The sequence below is a fragment of the Onthophagus taurus genome, chromosome 11 (assembly GCF_036711975.1).
Source record: "Onthophagus taurus isolate NC chromosome 11, IU_Otau_3.0, whole genome shotgun sequence".
Taxonomy (NCBI): domain Eukaryota; kingdom Metazoa; phylum Arthropoda; class Insecta; order Coleoptera; family Scarabaeidae; genus Onthophagus; species Onthophagus taurus.
Genome location: NC_091976.1, coordinates 15,527,366 through 15,546,160, shown reverse-complemented (window position 1 = coordinate 15,546,160; position 18,795 = coordinate 15,527,366). Strand labels below are relative to the sequence as shown.

Genomic DNA, 18,795 nt, shown 5'->3' with positions numbered 1-18,795 from the left:
ATAATTACCATAATTAACATATCTGGGCATTACAAAATCCGCATGCGATAGACCAAGGAAATTTCAACAACGTTTCAGCATCAACGTTTGGGGTGGAATATTTAACAACAATTTTCTAGGTTTGCATGTACTTGATGGACGTTTGAACGCTGTAAATTGCAGATTTTTTTTTGAATAATACACTTTTTGATTTACTTGAAGATATACCTCTTAATGTGATTCAAAATATTTGGTACCAGCACGATGGTGCCCCACCACATCGCGGAAGAGTAGTTATCGAGTGGTTAAACCAATATTTTCAAACAAGTGGATTGGTAATAATGGTCCATTTGTTTGGCCACCTAGATCCCCCGACCTTAATCCATTGGATTTCTACTTATGGGGTTAAATGAAACATATTGTGTATCAGTGGAAATTAATACACGAGAACTGTTGCTACTGAAATAAGAAATCAACCAGACATTTTAATTCGGCTGAAGAACTCCTTAATTCGTCGTTGTGAAGCATGTATTCTAGCAGAAGGAGGCTATTTTGAACAATATTTGTAATATTTGTGTTTTAAAAAAAATGTAGCAGTTAATTATGATATAAAAATTAAAACTTTAAAGTGTTATAATTTCGTAAATAATTGAAATAGGACATATGTTCACCCTATATAGAAATGATGCATCGTCTTTTCTTATGTAAGTTGTTGAAAAAGATAAACGTTTTCATTCATTAATATGCATAATCTCTTATAAGTTCGTAATTTGTTGAAGCTATTATAGTAAACAAGTTCAAAAAGCAATTTTCTAACAATGAACTGTATTCATCCAAATAACTCCAGTGCCAGTTACGTTGGTTACACAAACTGCACGAAAACTTTCGGATCAAAAAAAACCGTACAAAAAAGAAAAGTCAAAGACGAAGACTTAGAAATAATTGATGGTGTTTCTTTAATCTGTGAGGATAAATCAGACCTCACTATAGGGTGGAAAGAAAATACAGCATTCAATTACATATTCATGATTTAATATTCATGATTCATTTGAAATCTTTTCTTGAATATTTATATTAAATCAAAAATATTTGGATTAGGACAAAAGATTTTAAGAAATCATAGTTTATAGGGTATTTTTTAAGATTCTCATTATAATTTTTTTTAATAAAACAAAATGTGGGTTGATCATTAAAAGGGTAGAAAAGCTGGTTCGTTCGTATGGAAACCCTTGACTGGTCCGGGGACGTGTTTGGGCTTGCATTATGGAATCGCGGCGAATCGATTTTCTTTTTAAAAAAGCGCTCGATTTGGCGTACGCGCCGAGGTCGTTATCGGGTACACTGAACCGTGTAAATTTCGTTACGAACCCGAACACGACGAAAGCCACCCTTCCTCCTCCTCCACCATCACCCACCATTGCCTCTCACTCCAACCCCCTTCGTTATAATATTGAAATATTATCGAAATCCCTTTCCATTTGGTTCCAAGTCTCTCTGTCATAATAATTTTGCGGAAATAAATTTACTCGTGTGAAATCAATTAAGTATTAAATTGTTATAAACGATTTCTCATCTTTTATAATACATTGGGTAATTTCAATAATTTTAATCTGTAATGTTAATTGTTATTATATTAATGATTTCCTGGTAATAACAAATTTGATTAAATTCAAAATAAATTATATTTTTAGATCTCAATTCGATGTTTCGTATAAAATTTAAAATTCTGTGTTAATTTTAAACCCACGAATTCATTTCCTACTCTGTATGCTTTTAAACCGAATCGAAGCACCCCATTTTCCCCAAATAGCTTACAACCAAATCGAAGCAGGTTCTTGAGTCAATAAGGAACTAATTCGATTTGCATGCAAATTTTAAAAGCTACCCTATATACTGCTTCACCATCGATAATCGTTAATGCAAAAAATAACCCCCTTCGTATCGGAGTTTCTTTAACGAGTGTAAATTAATGTTTTATGGATTACTCGGCAAAAATTAACTTTCTTTTTGTATTTGTGCAGATTTTTCGAGATGAAAACGTGGATGAATTGAGAAGAGATTGCACATCTGCCAAAGTAAAAAAAAAACCATTACCAACCACCGAGAGTGGAGGATAATGATTTTGCCGGCCATTTTAATTTAACCCTCAACAATGGCCCTATTTCGAACCAGTATAATGATTAAACCCGCCAAATCAACCAACCAGGACCACGTTTTTGGGTACGTGTTCGTGACACCAACGGACTTCTTCTTCCCCCTTTTAAACCATCCTTCTATTTTATAAACAGGGTGGAAAAGACTAGTAGGGGATGATGAGAATGGGAAGAGACTTTTTTATTTTCTACACCCCACAATTATTATGTCACCTGCCCATCCCTATTTTTTAAAATCTTTTGAAAACCACAACCAATACAAAATTAAAAATGAATCAACCCTCAAAGTTTAACCGTTACAAATAATTCGAAAATGAAAATTTGAACTTACCTTTAGTTTATACTTTCACATTTTTGGGAATTCATTTTGGTGGTAAAATAGATCAATAAGGTACGTTTCATGTCAAACATCAAAGGGATGGGATGGTCAAGGAGTAGAGAGGCTCACTTCCGGTGCATCTAGCGTACTTCCTGTCACGTTGTTCCCTTGAATCGTCCCCTACATATTGACATCCTGCGATTTTAGGGTCCTGAGAGAAAAATTAAGGAAATGGGGTTGAGTTAAATATTAACAGCGAGTTGGATTTCTTGGGTTTGGTTTTCATAAAATTTCAAAACAACACTTTCACTGTTTCTTATTAGTGTTTATTTAAATTAGATTTTATTCAGATTTTCAAAACATTTCCGAAAATTAATAAAATTAAATTAAAAATGAATTACGATACAAAAAACGATTAAATACACAAAACAAAGAGTGTACAAAGCACAAGATTATTGTTATTATTATTATTTTTTTTTTTTTGATAGTCGGGGGAAGTAAAAAAATGCAAATTTAAGAAGTATTTTTATAAGACTCGTTTTTAAATCTAATTTTACAACATAGATTTTTTATTTAGATTTTTTTTCGAATTACGTTTTATTTCAACTACGATTTCTCTTTTAATTATATATTTCTATGGCCGAACGCGAAAGCTAAAAGCACCACTTTTTAGTTCTAATGGTTTTTTTCTTAACGAAAAAGTTAAAAGTTTTTATGAACTTTAAAGCCAAAAAATTGCAACAACCCTCTTTATTTTTATTTTTTTTTGCTAAGTTTTAAACGTTTTTAATAATGATAATAAGTAATTTGTAATAAGTAATTTAAAAGCTTCTTTTTATAATCTACGTTTTCTATTTTTTAAATAGATTAATAATTTTTATATACAATCATTTTATTTTTTTTTATAATAATTTTCTTCCATTATTTTTTATTTCTTTTAAATTTTCAATTGATACGTACCGATTATAATAACTATTATTGTTAATTTATCTTAATTTTTAATAATAATTTTATTACCTCTTTTATATTTTATAATCAGTGATATTTTCGGAAGATTTTTTTTTCTTTATTAGTAATAAGTATTAATAAAATAAAAATGTGCGTGTCTTTTTTAAGTTTTTTTCCTATTTTTTTTATACATGTTAAAGATAGTACTTTGGCAATATCCTGTTAGAATTGTTCCCGAAGTAAATGCATAATAGTATAAAATGTACAATTTTAAAAATCTAAAAGGTCTAAAATTGAGCTTGAAAAATCGATTATGACATCTAAAAAAGAAAAACTAAAAAAGAGAAAACCCAAAAAAAAGTCGTGGCAGTGTTATTACATTCAAAGAAACCTAAATTTTTTTTTCTTCAAATAATATTTATAATCGAATTTATATTTATCACCATTAAAATCGATTATAAAAACTATGCGTCCGTATCGCTAAAGCTTACCTTCGTAGGAGTCCTAGTTTGACTGTGATTATTATCGATACTGCACTCTGAGGCTGCTATCGAAAGTGTTAAAGGTTTCATTTTTAACGGATGTCCATTTAATTTAAAATCCACCGAACGAGGTGAATCTTTAAAATCTTTACAGTGGGAAGAACCTGGACTTACAGCCGGTTTGTTGTACTCTTGCTTATTTGTTTTCGATTTACTCGTTACTTGATCACGTAATGCCATTTGATAAGCTAATTCAAAAGCTTGTCCGAGAGTTAATATTATATCAGTTGCTTGGTCCTTAAACAGTAGTTGAAAATAAAAATTAATTTGTATTGCTATTAAAATAACGTATATAGATGGGGTCAACATGACCTAACTAACACTACTAATCTTAAGCAAATATAGGCAATTTTGTTGTTTGCCCCTTGTGGAAAGCAGGTTCAAATGGTGGCAAAATTTTGCACTAAAAATTATATAAATGTACAGAATATTCTAAGGTTGGGGATAATAAGTGGCTAAATTGTTGCCAAAGTATTTGTATGTGCTGAATAAATTGTTCTCGTTTTGCACTCGTCTTGATGGGTTTATTTTGCCGTTACGAAACTGTTATTTTGATAGGTGATATAATTGTGTATTTATTCGTTGATTTTCTTGCAACAAATATAAACCCACTAGAATTATCTCCAAGACACAATCAGTGTCTTAGATAGAAATGTTAAAGATCACTTGTTAACACACGTGGCATTGCGACCATAAAATGATGCTGCTTTGAGCATACAAGCACTGTTTAAGTAAATAATTATCAAAGTTGTGGGAGATGAAATAAGTTCTGGACCAAAGAATATTAAGCTAAGGAGATTGTGGTGTGGATACACAGTTGGCCTTCCCTTTAAACAAGAGTCGATTTTGGGAGAATGCTCAACACGAGATTCACAAGATTTTGCTTACTATAGACCTAAAATTAAAAAGGAAAGTTATTTAAGTGTATCCAAAGTATCACTAAAAGATTTATTTATCCCACTCGAGAGTGCCAAAGACTAAGAATTAATAAAAATTAACCATATAAAATCACAGGTAGCAGTGTTGTTAAAAACGGGGTGACATTTTACGTTGCCATCGTATTCAACGCTCTGCAATAAATGGGCAAGTTCTTGAATGTTTGTGTTATACTTGTGTCATGGTTTGTTTTGGAAAGACAAAGATCTAACTACTTATCTAACAAACTGAGTGAAGTGTTGTGACTTCGAACTTATTTCTGGAGAAAGTTGCAATAAAGCATGCGAAATGTCCAAAATTTTTTCAAAAGATACACGGCTTAACCCGAAAGTTTCTGGTTCTAGTGTTAGTGTTATTTTTAGATTTATTTCAATAAAAATCTTAGAATGGGAAAAGGCTGCCACTCAACGCTTGGACATATCCTTTTTTTCTCAAATTGACACAATAAATTAAGATAAGTAAATCAAATGTTGTTTTAGCTATTATAATGGACAAGGAATAGAAAACTTTTCGTTAGGCATGGTAAGATTTTCTCCTCAGAGTTAACCAAAACCCAAATCAAGACAATTTCAAACCGACTCCACTTAACTCGAAAACAAACCAATCCAACTAATAAATGTAAGTTAGTCCATCTTCAAATGCAGTTAAGCCAACACAAAAGCAATATTATCATAAAGTAATATTACTACAAATAAGCGGAAATGTAAATCAAACCAAAACGTTATAAACCAAACTTAGGGTTGAGGTGGACACAAGCCCACGCTAACCTCAATCGAACCTAATCTAACACCAAAGCAAATCAATCCAAAACGTTTGGGCTCTTGTCTTCATGATCTCCAATATCTAAACGTCTGCTTTACTGCTAGATTAATTAGCCTCCACTTTTCATAACAACAAATACCTATCAACAAATATTTTTGAGTACTATATATTTTTAAGGGCTCTAATTTTATGTCTGTTTAACTTTAGTGAAAATTTATGGATGTTTCAAGTGGTAGGCCGTCGACGACCGAAATTATTTTCACTTTATAGCCATGAAGCTGCGATTTCTTTTGGTTCACGGTCATTTGAAATTTTCCATTATTTTCTGTTAGGCAAGACATTTGAATAATTTTTACGTGTTTCTTATCTGGATCAACCTGATATCCAAATATATTTTGCAACGCCTACCAGTGACCGTGATTTCTTGTAATATAGGATATTTGCCCATTTGAATACATACTTAGTTAAACAGAATGCTCAGCATATGACTTGTACCTCAGACTATATTTACATTATGAAGTGTCTTCCAAACATTAACAAAACAAAGCAATTCAGTTTGGCATGCCCAAAACGAAATTAAGGATGTCACGTTACCAATTAGAGATGAGCCACTCCACGGAATGCGAATGCACGACTTTTGGATAATGTCATTGCCTTGTCAGATTACATAGTCATCCTGATTTCGAAGTTGATAAAAGTGTTGGGCTTCGTTGTATGTTGTAAAAGTAATGCTCCATACAAAATCGTGCACCAACTTTCCTTGGTAAGGATTTGGGTGCAAACTATTGAGTTCTAACTATTCCGATATCTCTCTGCGATGTTCGATGTTGTTTAATTATTTTCGTTCCAAAATTCTAAGTGAGTGACCATGATTGTACCATGAACCATGGTTGTGTTCTGTTATACACTCATCTATCAGTTCTACATCATCTACTCACTTAGATAGGCCTAGTACGATTATTTCGATATTCGTAGGGCTTCACGACATTCATCAGATCTATCATGTGGCTCTACTTTATTGTCAAAGCACATACAAGCTGTCAAGAAAGGATAGGAGTATTTGTAAATGAAATCAAAAAACAGTACAAGCCAGGAAAATGTTTTCTTTTATTTTTAATCTTTAGACAAAAATAGGGAAAATTTAATGTCAGAGATTATGTTGTCTAAATGTTGAGCCTCGAATGACTTCGTGGGTATTCTTCTCGGGGTATATGGTGCCCCAACACGAGATTACTTTTTCCGGAAAAGTTGATTGACAACCTTAAGTGATTGGTTTGAGGTGTTGTAACTGGCTTCACCTTGTTGAAACCCTAAAACTCATGCAGTTGCTGCACCAGACGTGGCAGCAATAACTTCTGGACTATGTAAAGGTCGTTCAAGTTTCTTAGATTTTCGTTGACCCAGTTGTTTGATTACGTCACCATTTAAATAAAAGTTCGCTTCATTACTAAATAGAACGTTTAGTCACTCAACGTTCGAGGGTGATGTTGAAGCATTTCATTTGCAAAGTTTACTCGGATGCAATAGTCGGTAATGTTGAGATGTTGAAGAATCCAGATTTTGTAGGCTATAAGATGCCCTCAATCTCTTCTTTAATTATTTATTGGCTTTGAACAGAGTGCGAGGGTATTTTCAAACATTGTAATCCATTTTCTCATATCGTATCGTCCTTTGAAGCGTACCGTACGTTAAATTCTGCACGATATAAGCGTACTACATAGCTACTAAATCCCCAAAGAGCACTGCAACAACCTATCCTTACCGCGCTTCTCCAAACCGCACAGCTGTATGGACGGCGTAGATACAAATACCTCAGCCTACCCTTTCTGGACACCTTGTACTAATTGTTGTAAGCGCGTTAACCACCAAAAATTTATGGTTTCATTGAGTAAGATCATGACATATCCTTTCAATTATTCAAGGAACTTTTAAGATAACCAGTACAGCTCAGTAACGGAACACTATTAAGTAAATAATCAGCTAGAACATGAACCTTTTTAACAACCCTGTTTGACATGTTTGGAAACACACCGGTGGAACGATAAAATATATCATGTGCGATTACTCTAAAGCTAGTTTTCAAGCATCTTGGTGGATCTCTAGCAGCTGTACACAGTTTTGCGCCAAGCAAACAAATAAATAATAAGGTGGCTCTCTGACCAATTACAAAATAAGTATCATGCTTAAAAACTTAACACTATAGAATTTTAAATAGATACTGTTACAACTTTAAACGTTGCTTAGAAATGGAGAAGAAAAAACAATTTTATACACCATCTATCTTTGAAATTAGCAACATTGATACAAGGTATTGTGGGTTAAATCGTCATATATTGTTATCTAATATCTCCAGATGATAAATTCGAGATACCAGGCTCTCTGATAGAGATGGTCAAACTAACCATGAAAAATGTCGAATGTGTAATAAGCGCCCAAGGACAACTGTCGAAACCTTTCAACATGAACAGAGGCCTTAATGGGAGGAGATGCTTTGCCTTAATATTGGAGGTGGTGGAAGATTTTTCGTATCTGGGGACTCGTATCCTCACAGCTAAGGTCGCGAAATCTGTCCAGACATACATAATGTAATCTACACAAAACATTAATACGACCGGTATTAACATATGCATCAGAAACTTGGGTGGTTGCCAAACGAGAGGAAGAGGCACTTAGGGTGTTTGAAAGGAGGGTACTACGCACTATCTTTGACGGAATAAGCGAAAACAGACTATGGAGAACTTCGAATTATATCAGGCATACAACGACATGGAAAAGCATGACGAAGAAGAGCGAGAGACAGGGGAAACTGGAAGGATATGCTGAGACAGCCCAGAGCCCACACAGGGCTGTAGAGCCAGAGAAGAATATCTCCAAATCAATTTTTTTTTGATTCACCTGTATAATGTACATACAGGGTACATAAATTTGATAAAAAATGTCGTATTTATTAACATTTCAAATATTCTGGTTTTACACTTATTTAAAGTATTATATTAATGTAAATTATTTTGTTAAAAAAATAATAAAAACAACTTACAGAGGTATTTGTTGAGAAAACGTGGCAGTAATAATCGTTGGTGTCTTTGGTGATGTAGGCGAAGTAACCCCGGAAATCAGTATCTTGGCAGGCGCAATGAACGTTTCTTATTTCATGTTCACAAATAGATTCCTAACAAAAAAAAAACAAGAAAAGGATTATACAAACAAAGTATTTTTTAAACAATCAGGTGGCACCAATAATATTAATAAGCTTTGGTATAATAATAATTATATTTGTCTTACGTGCGTTTGAATGTTAATAAATTTTAAACCCCTATAAGAAATGGAAAGAATAATCTCTTGAAGTGGTCTGTCTGGATTTTTTCGTATCTTTTGTATAGATTTTCTCGTCGATTCAGTCCCTTTAAATTCTTTTACATTTGTAGAACCCAAATACTAATAATCAAAAATAACAATTTTTTTAACTTACCCCAAAAAAAGAGATGTTTTAACTTACGTTTACGTTATATTTCACATCCCCAGTTATCAACAAAATAGGTTGATGTCTCCATTGCGCTTTTATCGAATTAGTTCCACCAACAAACATATCCGAACTTGAATTACAAGCTTTAACTTCACCCCCGCTACAACCACTAAGTGGTGAGTTACTTTTATTAATCGGTGGAGGTGGAGCTGGTCTAGATTTTTTATGTCTATGTCTAACAGTACCTGTATTACTACTATTTGTTGAATGTGTTGATGGTGATTTCATTTCACCTTTTAACTAGAAATAGAAAATTTAAAAAATTATCAAAAATTCTTCGTGTTTGTATTAATTTATTGTAGCGATAATTGGCAAATTAACTGGGGCGTGTGTTTTGGCGTATGTCGAACGTGTTGAACATGTTTGTACACGCCCCGTACAAAAGCAACGGCGCGAGAATTACGTCCATCATCGAAATGGGAAGCGTCGCGACGCTCTCAGCACCCCGTCGGTTTGAAATACTAATTCTAGCGTAAAACTTTAGCAACGTGTTGAGATTTTGAACCAATTAAATTAAGCACTCTGATTAAATATCAAAACCAACGGATCAAATTAATTGAAACTTACCAAAATATTTAAATCAGCGTTTATATCCTCTAATTTAGGTCCAGGTGTAATATGTTCACCACCACAAACGCTTGCTAAAATCCTTTTTCGATGGCCAATTTTTTCGATATCTAAAACTGCCGATAACTCCACGTCCCAAATACGTTTAATTCTTTCCATATCATGATAAAGATGTTTGGCGAAAGTTTCCGAATATTGTTCTAAATGAATTCTTCTCAACCAATTATCAACACTATCAGGTTGTTCGTTCATGTTGTTATTAATAGTTTGAGGGCGTTCGTTGATTTTTATAGGAAGATGTTTTGATGAGTTTAAAATTAATTGTCGTTCGATGTCGATTGAGATTCCCATATCTTGCAAATCGGACTCTTCTAAAACTCCGTTCTAAAAAACCGCCTTTTTATTATAAAATAACCTGAGATTAAGTAAAAGTTACCAAAAAATCTAAATCATCATAACCATTTGATATGAATAAACCAACGTAATCACCCATTCCAATCGATTGCAACCACTTTTCAACAGTTCCCGTATCTGAATTTAAACTATTTTGCGAAAAACTAAGCGTCATTAAACGACTTTGAAACTCCTTTTCTAATTCAGCTACAAAAACAGATTCTCGAACCAATCCAGTTCCAAAAGATGCCATAATTTCTTGGATTTTAGCCCACTCTTCTTGTTCATCAAACGGACTTAATGCCGAAGATCGATCTTTATTCTCTTTATTTTCAGATTCTTTTTCGGAACCCGACGAATTATTATAAGATTTATCGTGTTTTCCATTTTCACCATTCGAATCGTAAACCCGTTTTAATTTCTTTAAGGTTTTCGGGCGTTCAGCAGGGATTGGTTTATTCGAACTTAGAGTTTCTAAGACTCTTGTAGATCCTTTTATTAAACCTGTTTAATTTTATTTATTGAATTAAAAAATATATAAACAATTTAGAAAGTTAATTGTAAAAATTTTGAATACTAGTGTAAATTCTAAACGTAGGCAACTTGAAGAATGTTACGAATGAAGAATAGCGATTCTTTGAATTCCAAGAAATATTTTTAACATACCGCTATCATTTTTGAGTAAATTCTGCTGTACAGTCGTCACACTTATTTAGATTATCAAAAGACTTTCCATTAAATAGGATGTTTGGATCGAGTAGCTCAGCAGCTATGTTGCTGGTTCCAAGTTCAAATAAAGAAGGAAAGTTCACTGGTGAGGTTAGTAACTTGCTAGTGGTTAACCCTCGCATTACCATGGTAAAAACTTAATGATTGTGGCGCAAATTACTCAAAGCACCAACAAATCAACCTCGGATATAAGATAGTCTTACGGTAACGACACAGCGAGAAAAAGGAAAAGGGATACTGGAAGATGAATCTGATAAGACTTGGATCGGTGAATGTTAAAGCATGGAATAAGGAGAACCAAGAAATTATAATGCAGTTGAATAAGCACCGAGTAGATATCTGCGCCATATCAGAGACTAACAAGAGGAGGAGAAAGGAATCCACAAAATATAGCAACTATATATTGATCTACAGTGGAAGACCGAAAAACCGCAAGAAATTACGCACCGAATGCCAACAAACCAAAGGAAAAAGTAAAGAATTGTTACCTAACAGAAAGCATCCCAAAGCAACACTAACTGATGATGATGTCGACAGAGTGAAACAGCGATGCGACTAAGAAGTCATCAACCAAAGCGGAGAGCTGCTGCTAAATATAAGCATATTTCACAGTCTACGAACAAATAATATCTACCTTTTCCACAAGAATCAACACAAGTCAAAATCAACAGATATAGGAAGTGATCATGAATTGATACTGGAAAAATTGCGAATGACATTACAAACGATACGAAAAACAAATTAAATAAAAAAAATACAATTTAGAATCCTTTGACAATGACACCACAAGGTTCTTGTATCAGAACAGATTACGGAGAAAATAAATGATAACGAAATGGCAACGAGAGGTAGTGTAGAAGAGGTCTGGAGGAAAGTAAAGGGAAATATACATCAGGCAGCAGAGGAATCTATAGGCAGTAGGAAAATCAATACATACAAAGCCGTGATTCTGCGAGGATACAGAACTAACTAATCGAAAGATGACCACCACCATTATGCGACAAGCTGAAACCGAATGAATAGTGAAATAATGAGATTAAATAATACGATTGGAAAAACTTTTCGAAGTCATTGAAAGAAGATATTTACAGCACAGCGGAGAGAAAAAGATATGGAAAATGCTTAGAAACTTAAAAATACCTGTAAATAAATACGTGACACCCAATAGGAAAATAATAAAGCGAACTTGGATATATCACAATATCACTGCTGTGAGTATAGTACTGCTCAGCGCTGATTTCAAACTACTAACTAAAATTATAACTAGTGATCTGAGTGATGTAATTCAAATATCAGAAGAACAACAGGGCTTCAGACGCAACAGATCCACGGTTGCCAACCTTTATTTTAGGTCAGATAATTGACAAGTCTAAAGAATTGGCTAAACAAACCTTTTTCTGCTTTGTCAACATAGGCATTCGACAACGTGAAAGTCGAAGATGTGATTAAAATCCTACAGCAAAAAATAGTCGATTCCAAAATAATAACATTAATAGTAGCAGCTACACCATTATTAAATTGGGTGATGAACTAACTGAAAATCTAGGTTGCCAAAGAGACAGCGTAACTCTTTGCTTATTTAACTTCATTACGGATAAAATTATTGAAAATGTTAAAAAAGCAACAGGATGTGTTACTGTGTTACGTAGATGACGTTAACAGTGAAGGTAATCGGCTACGCGTGGTTCACATTTTCTACCAGACGGCCAACCAGTATAACATTGATGTAAAATCAATTACTATCATCAAAGATCCCATACGTTGTAAGCTAGGACGCAGTAAACCATTAGATTATAGAACAAGTTATGTCATTTAACTATCTCTAACTATAGAAGTATTATAAAAGAAGTGCGCATAAAAAGGAATAAAATCGCAATGACATCTGGCTATTCACGGGGAGTAATATGGAAATACAAGTCCATAACTACTAAAAGTAAAATACGTGTTCATAAAACAGCAACACGTCCAATCGTGACATACGGGGCTGAGACAAGGGCAAACACAAGCAAGACGAAGCAAATTTGAGAACGATTGACAATGAGATACGAACGCTAAAGGGGTCACGCTTCAAGACAGAATGAGTGTCGAAATAGGGCAGTCATGCGAGATACAAGATGTCGTTCTATGAGCGCGACAAAGACGTTGTGAATGGAACGCATACGTCGATGGAATGGACGAAAATAGAAGGAAAACGCAGTTAAAAACCACCGGGCCTTTTTCTATCATCGCCACACACCTTATGAGAGTTACCTTAACAACTACTTGGAATTATATTTATTACGATAAATGTAAATAACTAGGTTAGTTAATTTTTTTCATTTCAATCTTTTACTTCTATCGAAGCAAGATCGTGAAATTATTAACATGGTAAGAAAGAGCTTAGTACAGAGAATAGAAGCAGTTGAGATACGGTTGAGATATTAGGTAATCACTTCGTAGTACGTCTATTTTGAAAAAAAAATTGCACGGGAACATCATATCTGCGATTATTAGAGAATGAAAGAATTCCACTAATGACAAGAATTGAAGAACAAAATCCAAGGGAATTTCAAATCAATATGAGGCCTTCAGGAGGGTGGAGTTAGCACATGAACGCCATTGGATTTTTTATAGAAATGTTTCAAATGTAAAGTGTACGTAAAATCGATGGAGACCATTGAAGGATTGAGGGAAAAAATTATTGAAGTCTGAAGAAACATTGATTCTGACGTACTTAGTCGTATGATGCAGGAAACTTTGTAAAGGTGATAGTGCTGTCAAGAAGTGAAAGTTAAGGAGGATCATAACCTTATTTTATGGATAATAATAATAGATAAACCATAGAAGGTAACATACCCTTTATAACTGCTTCGCTGATATGACGAAAGCCTTTGATAGAGTACCCTTAAAAGACATTGAGTTATTAGTAATTGAGAAAAGAACGCCATCCAACAGCACAAAATCATAACAAATTGTAAATATAGGTAACATAACATAACAATGATTTAAACAGGCGAATCATACTAGACCGGAGTGAAAAACAGAAAAGTTTCCTAATCGAATCGTAATAGTGCGGAAAACTTGCTACTCGTTAATACGAATTCAGAGAAAAAAAAATTTTTGATATCGGACAATATCTTCCGTTCGCGCATCGCATTCAAAGTTTAGGAATTTGAACAAAAATTGACGGGATATACGAAAAATCGTAGGAGGTGGAAATGATGTCCAATCGAGCTAATTTTTCGTACATAGCATAATCTTGAAGTATACTACAAGAAAAAAAATGCCAACCCCTCCTACCCCACCCCCTTTCCACACCGTGGAGGGGGTTGAAAACGCAATTTTTCGTTAAGAATAGCCAGAATTGCAGCTGGTGTAAACCAGTGTGAAAGTTGATTTATGAATTTTTATATAAAACGACCTTAGAGCTCAAAGTCGAAAAATGGTCTAAATGCTGTGTCTTTTCCACTTTTTGAGGTAGGTACTAAATGATAAAGGTACTCCGAGCCTGGTTCCTTAATTACTGAAACGTGTTCTTCCTTTTGTACACATTGATATCGTTTGCCTCCTTTATCAACCAAGACTAAAGTGTCATCCATTCTACCATCGAAGTACATGCACATCGCACCGTTCATTTACCCCATTACCTCCTCCGATGCGGTAAGTTTTAATCTACATTTTTCTTTCTCTCTTCTAATTTAGTTTCTATCAACGATAAGATAGAAATTATTACTATCAGTAATAAGACCTAGGTCTTTGAGTACGGTAAAAGTAACAGCAGCTGTTGTTCTCAGACACACCAAATCGATCACTTGTCAACGCAGTTGCAGGAAGTGACAGTCGCATCTGTGAAGTTTTTGAACAACCTGATTGAGACGACAAAGAGTGTGCGGACTGAAAGTCGGAATCATACTTATCATTATCAACTTCAAAAGTTATCTCTGGTTGAGGATCAATACTACTACAAGAGGGTTGGGACGAGCTAAGTCTATCTGTCTCTCCAACCTTAGTGTAAGCTTTTGCGATTGTTTTGTATTCACCGTCCCAATCTTACCTTGCCTGAGGTGTCTCTGACCGTAAAGAAATCTTATTTGTAATTGAGACAAGTAGGACAAATACACTTGTCAAAGCTTTTTCGCAAAAGCAATGAAGTGTCATCTCACATTTGCACAAATATCAAATAATGTGTTTGAACATTTTTCAATAAAATCCTTATACTTCATTTGTTTCTTACCTGTGTTTTTGTCCCTTGAATAGGATTTACGAAGAGCGTAGTATCGGTCCAGCATTTTTTTTTTCTGGTAATGTACTTCAGGTTATGCTACGTTCAAAAAAATAGCTCGATCGGATATCATTTACACCGCCTACAATTTTTCGTATATCTGTTCAATTTCTGTTCAAATTCCTAAACTTTGAATGCGATGCGCGAACGGAAGATATTGTCCGATTTCAAACATTCTTTTTTTTTTCTGAGTTCGTATTAACGAGTAGCAAGTTTTCCGCACTATTACGATTCGATTCGGAAACTTTTCTGTTTTTCACTCCGGTCTAATACATAGTCGCTAGTATACAATACCAGGCTGAATTAGACAAGGAAACATCGTACAACTAGTTCTGTTTAATCTGATTATGGACAACATTGTACAGGAGGTGTCGACGTTGAATTTCGGCTATAGAATAAGCACGGATAAAGTCAGTAATTGATTAAGATATGATATAATGTTAATTAAGAATAAGTCAGAAACGAAAGATGATGAACAAATGACATGCAAACTTGTGGTAAAAAACAAGCCCACAGAACAAGTCAGTCAGTTCAAATATCTTGTGAAAAATAAGTGTTAAAAACGAGATCAATAAATCGATATCTTTATCAGGATGCTGAAAAGAGATCGTTTGGTCAAATAATAAATAATACGTGCGAATGGGCAGCAAGATAAGAAACATAGAGATCAAGAGAGAGTGGAACGATCATGTGAAATGGATGAATGAAAGCTGATCTCCACGTATAGTTAGAGGGATAACCAGCTCGGACACCAGGAAGACCACCCAAAAGATGGTAAGACAGATCACAAGACACCACTTATTATGTTAGACAATATGAGAATTTTGCAATAATTTGATTTAATTAAACATAAATTGCACCTGATATTCTAGGAATAAAACAAAAATGATCAGAACATTGATAAAGTTATATTATTTGAGGAAAATTTTCACTAAATTCGTTCATTCTTATGCAAATTTACAACTAAAAATTTCGACTTTAAACCCTAATTCCATCGAGTTGAAATGTTTTTTTGGTTTGTGGAATATCAAAAAAATCAGTATTTTTTTCTTAATATCATAATTATCATCTTTATAATATTTAGGATTCCATAGAATTGTTTTTACTAAACAAATTTGACTATGCGTTGAAATAAAAAAACAAAACTTGTTGATTTAACAAACAAATCTTAAATAATAAACCTTACGGGGATTGTAATTTTAATTAAAAGCTTCGGGAGTTGGAAAAGCGTGAAAAGCGACCACGGAAAAAGGTAAACAAGGTACCCGAAGTAGAAGAGAATATTATAACGAAACAGAGAAACACAGAAAGAGTACAAACAGTTCGTTTCAGACTTTGCGAAGGGAAAAGGTAAACTTTTGCGGAGACGGTTTTATTAATTTCGTGTTATATTACGAAAGGTTTTTGGGGGCCTTAAAATAAAAAAATCGATGAAAATGTTAATGATCTCGTTGGAAAATTTGTAGTTTCATTAAACATAATATATACAAAATTAATTACCTTCACCCCCTCCTCATATTTATACGCATATCCGGTTTATTATATTTACTGTGAAACGTATCGGCTCGATGTTTAAATGTGTATATGTTGTCGGAGTAAACGTAGAAATATGGGGGTTAGGGGTGTATGAGGGAATAGTGACGGGGTTAAATTAATTTTGTACGATGGTAAATTATAAATTTTGAGTTAATTAATTTCTAGTTTTAATTAATTTTCTATTTGCAATTTCGTGGCGCGCGTCAACGTACACGTTTTCGGTTCTGCATCCAACAAAACCAACGATAACAAAACTGGAAGCCTACTGTTTGCCCATATACTCGTCCACCTCTTTTATTTGTTTTTAAAAAAATGAAAATAAATTGAAACAAACGGTCTGGCTGCTAGATAGACGAGAGCGCGTCATGTTGAAATTAACACAATGAGAGAACAACTCCCGGATTTTAATTAAAGTTACCAGGTTTGACTAACAAAAAAAAAAGTAAAAAACTAATAATAAAAGTTAAAAAAAAATTTTAAATGTTAAAAAGTATGTAGCCGTAAAAAGTTGAATATTTCAACAAGTTTAAAATTTAATGAAACAGCTTTCATTGCTTACCTGCAAACGGAGCATCCGAATGATATTCTTCCACTATGTTATCGACACTCCTATCGGAAAGTGAAACGCTACTCGAGAAACTTCCACTTGATTCGTCGTATATTAATAAAAATTCATCTTCGGTTTCAGTTTCCATATCGCGTGATCTTCGTTTATACTCCTAAATAATTTAGTTTCCTTTGCCTTTTTTAATTTTATATCGAGTAAAAAAAAATTTAACTTTACACAAATAAAATAAATAAAGGGCAAACCTCTTCAAGTATGGGCCAATTAATTTGATTTATGAAAACATTGTTTCAAATTTAATTTAAGTTTTCTAACAAATTTTGCATTTACAAGTATAGACTTGAGTAAATGGACTATGTTTATTGTATTTATTATTATGTGCAATTTCTTCAATTTAAATTGTATTTAAAATTGTTAATCAAACATAATAAATAATCCAAGAATTCACTGAATCAGATTGGGTTGACAGATTTATAATGTAATCTCATTTAGATTCAGTGCAAACCAAGAAAACAAAAAGCAACATTTATAAAACACTTATTAGAAGTGATATGGTTCAGAGACCTGGGTAATGACACAAGCTAACGAAAGATTGCTGGGAACGCTTGAAAGGAAGATACAGTAATACCCCGACTTACGTAAATTCGGAGATCGTAATATGTCCGTTATATTTTTTGTAGGGTATTCCCCTGTTTCGCTCAATAGCGGATTATTTATGATTATTATTTATTTATTAGCGGAGCAATTTATGCGAGTTCTTTGTAGAGAGTTGATTAATCAGTCAGTACATACCTATCATAAAACGTGATTTTAAATGTTTTAGAATAACGTAAGTATTTTATTATGTTATACATACTGCATACGTAAACATTAGTTGAAAAATTAATTTATTTTCTGTCATATTAGTTATTATGTCAAAGAGAAGGAAAGAATTCGTTTCTTCGAATTTTCCAAAAAAACGCAAAACCTTGACATTAGAAATAAAGCATGTGATTTTAAAAAATTTTGAACAAGGCCTGAAAACATGTGAATTAGCAAACAAATACAATTTATCCTATACTACTGTGTAGTATAGACTACAATAATAAAAGACAAATGTAATATTCTCGACGCAGTTAAAAATGTTCAGCCGTTAATTTCTAATATAATTCTTTACTTAAAGTATGGTGCGAAAACAAAGTAAAAGTCAAGAATTGTCCAGTTGACCAAAATTTTATATGCAATCAAGCCAAACAGATATTTGAAGAACTAAAGACACAAGTTGGTGAAGAAGCAGAAGATGAAACCTTTCTGGCCAGCAATGGTTGGTTTTGTCGTTTTAAAAAAAGATGCGACTGGCACAATATTGCACAGAGTGGAGAAGCAGCATGTGCAGATAAAGTCGCTGCATCTACTTTTCCTGGCTAATTAAAGCATATAATACAAGAAGGCGGCTATAGTTCACAGACTATATTCAATGTCGACGAAGTGATGAAAAGGTGTTTCCAGGGTTTAAGGCAGCAAAAGATCGATTAACGCTTATGCTCGACGGAAAAGCTGCTGACGATTGTAAATTGAATTCATTATTGGTGTATCGATCTGA

At 33.6% G+C, this 18,795-nt stretch overlaps 1 protein-coding gene across 4 annotated transcripts in view; it reads right to left on the bottom strand.

Moving 5' to 3' along the window:
- Positions 1-2,755: 2,755 nt before the first annotated feature.
- Positions 2,756-18,795, bottom strand: part of LOC111416192 (ankyrin repeat and SAM domain-containing protein 1A-like) — a 45,931-nt gene continuing 29,891 nt past the window's right edge. For 2 of the 4 annotated variants that reach the window (XM_071200683.1, XM_071200686.1), the window contains exons 10-18: positions 17,208-17,367; positions 13,687-13,734; positions 10,166-10,626; positions 9,730-10,113; positions 9,136-9,402; positions 8,922-9,074; positions 8,677-8,808; positions 3,891-4,178; positions 2,756-3,733 (exon numbers count right to left, since the gene is read on the bottom strand). In XM_071200683.1, the coding sequence (XP_071056784.1) occupies positions 3,563-3,733; positions 3,891-4,178; positions 8,677-8,808; positions 8,922-9,074; positions 9,136-9,402; positions 9,730-10,113; positions 10,166-10,626; positions 13,687-13,734; positions 17,208-17,367 (2,064 nt within the window). In that variant the 3' untranslated portion in view covers positions 2,756-3,562. The remainder of the gene's footprint in view (positions 3,734-3,890; positions 4,179-8,676; positions 8,809-8,921; positions 9,075-9,135; positions 9,403-9,729; positions 10,114-10,165; positions 10,627-13,686; positions 13,735-17,207; positions 17,368-18,795) is intronic. The other 2 variants (XM_071200685.1, XM_071200684.1) reach the window with 2 other exon arrangements.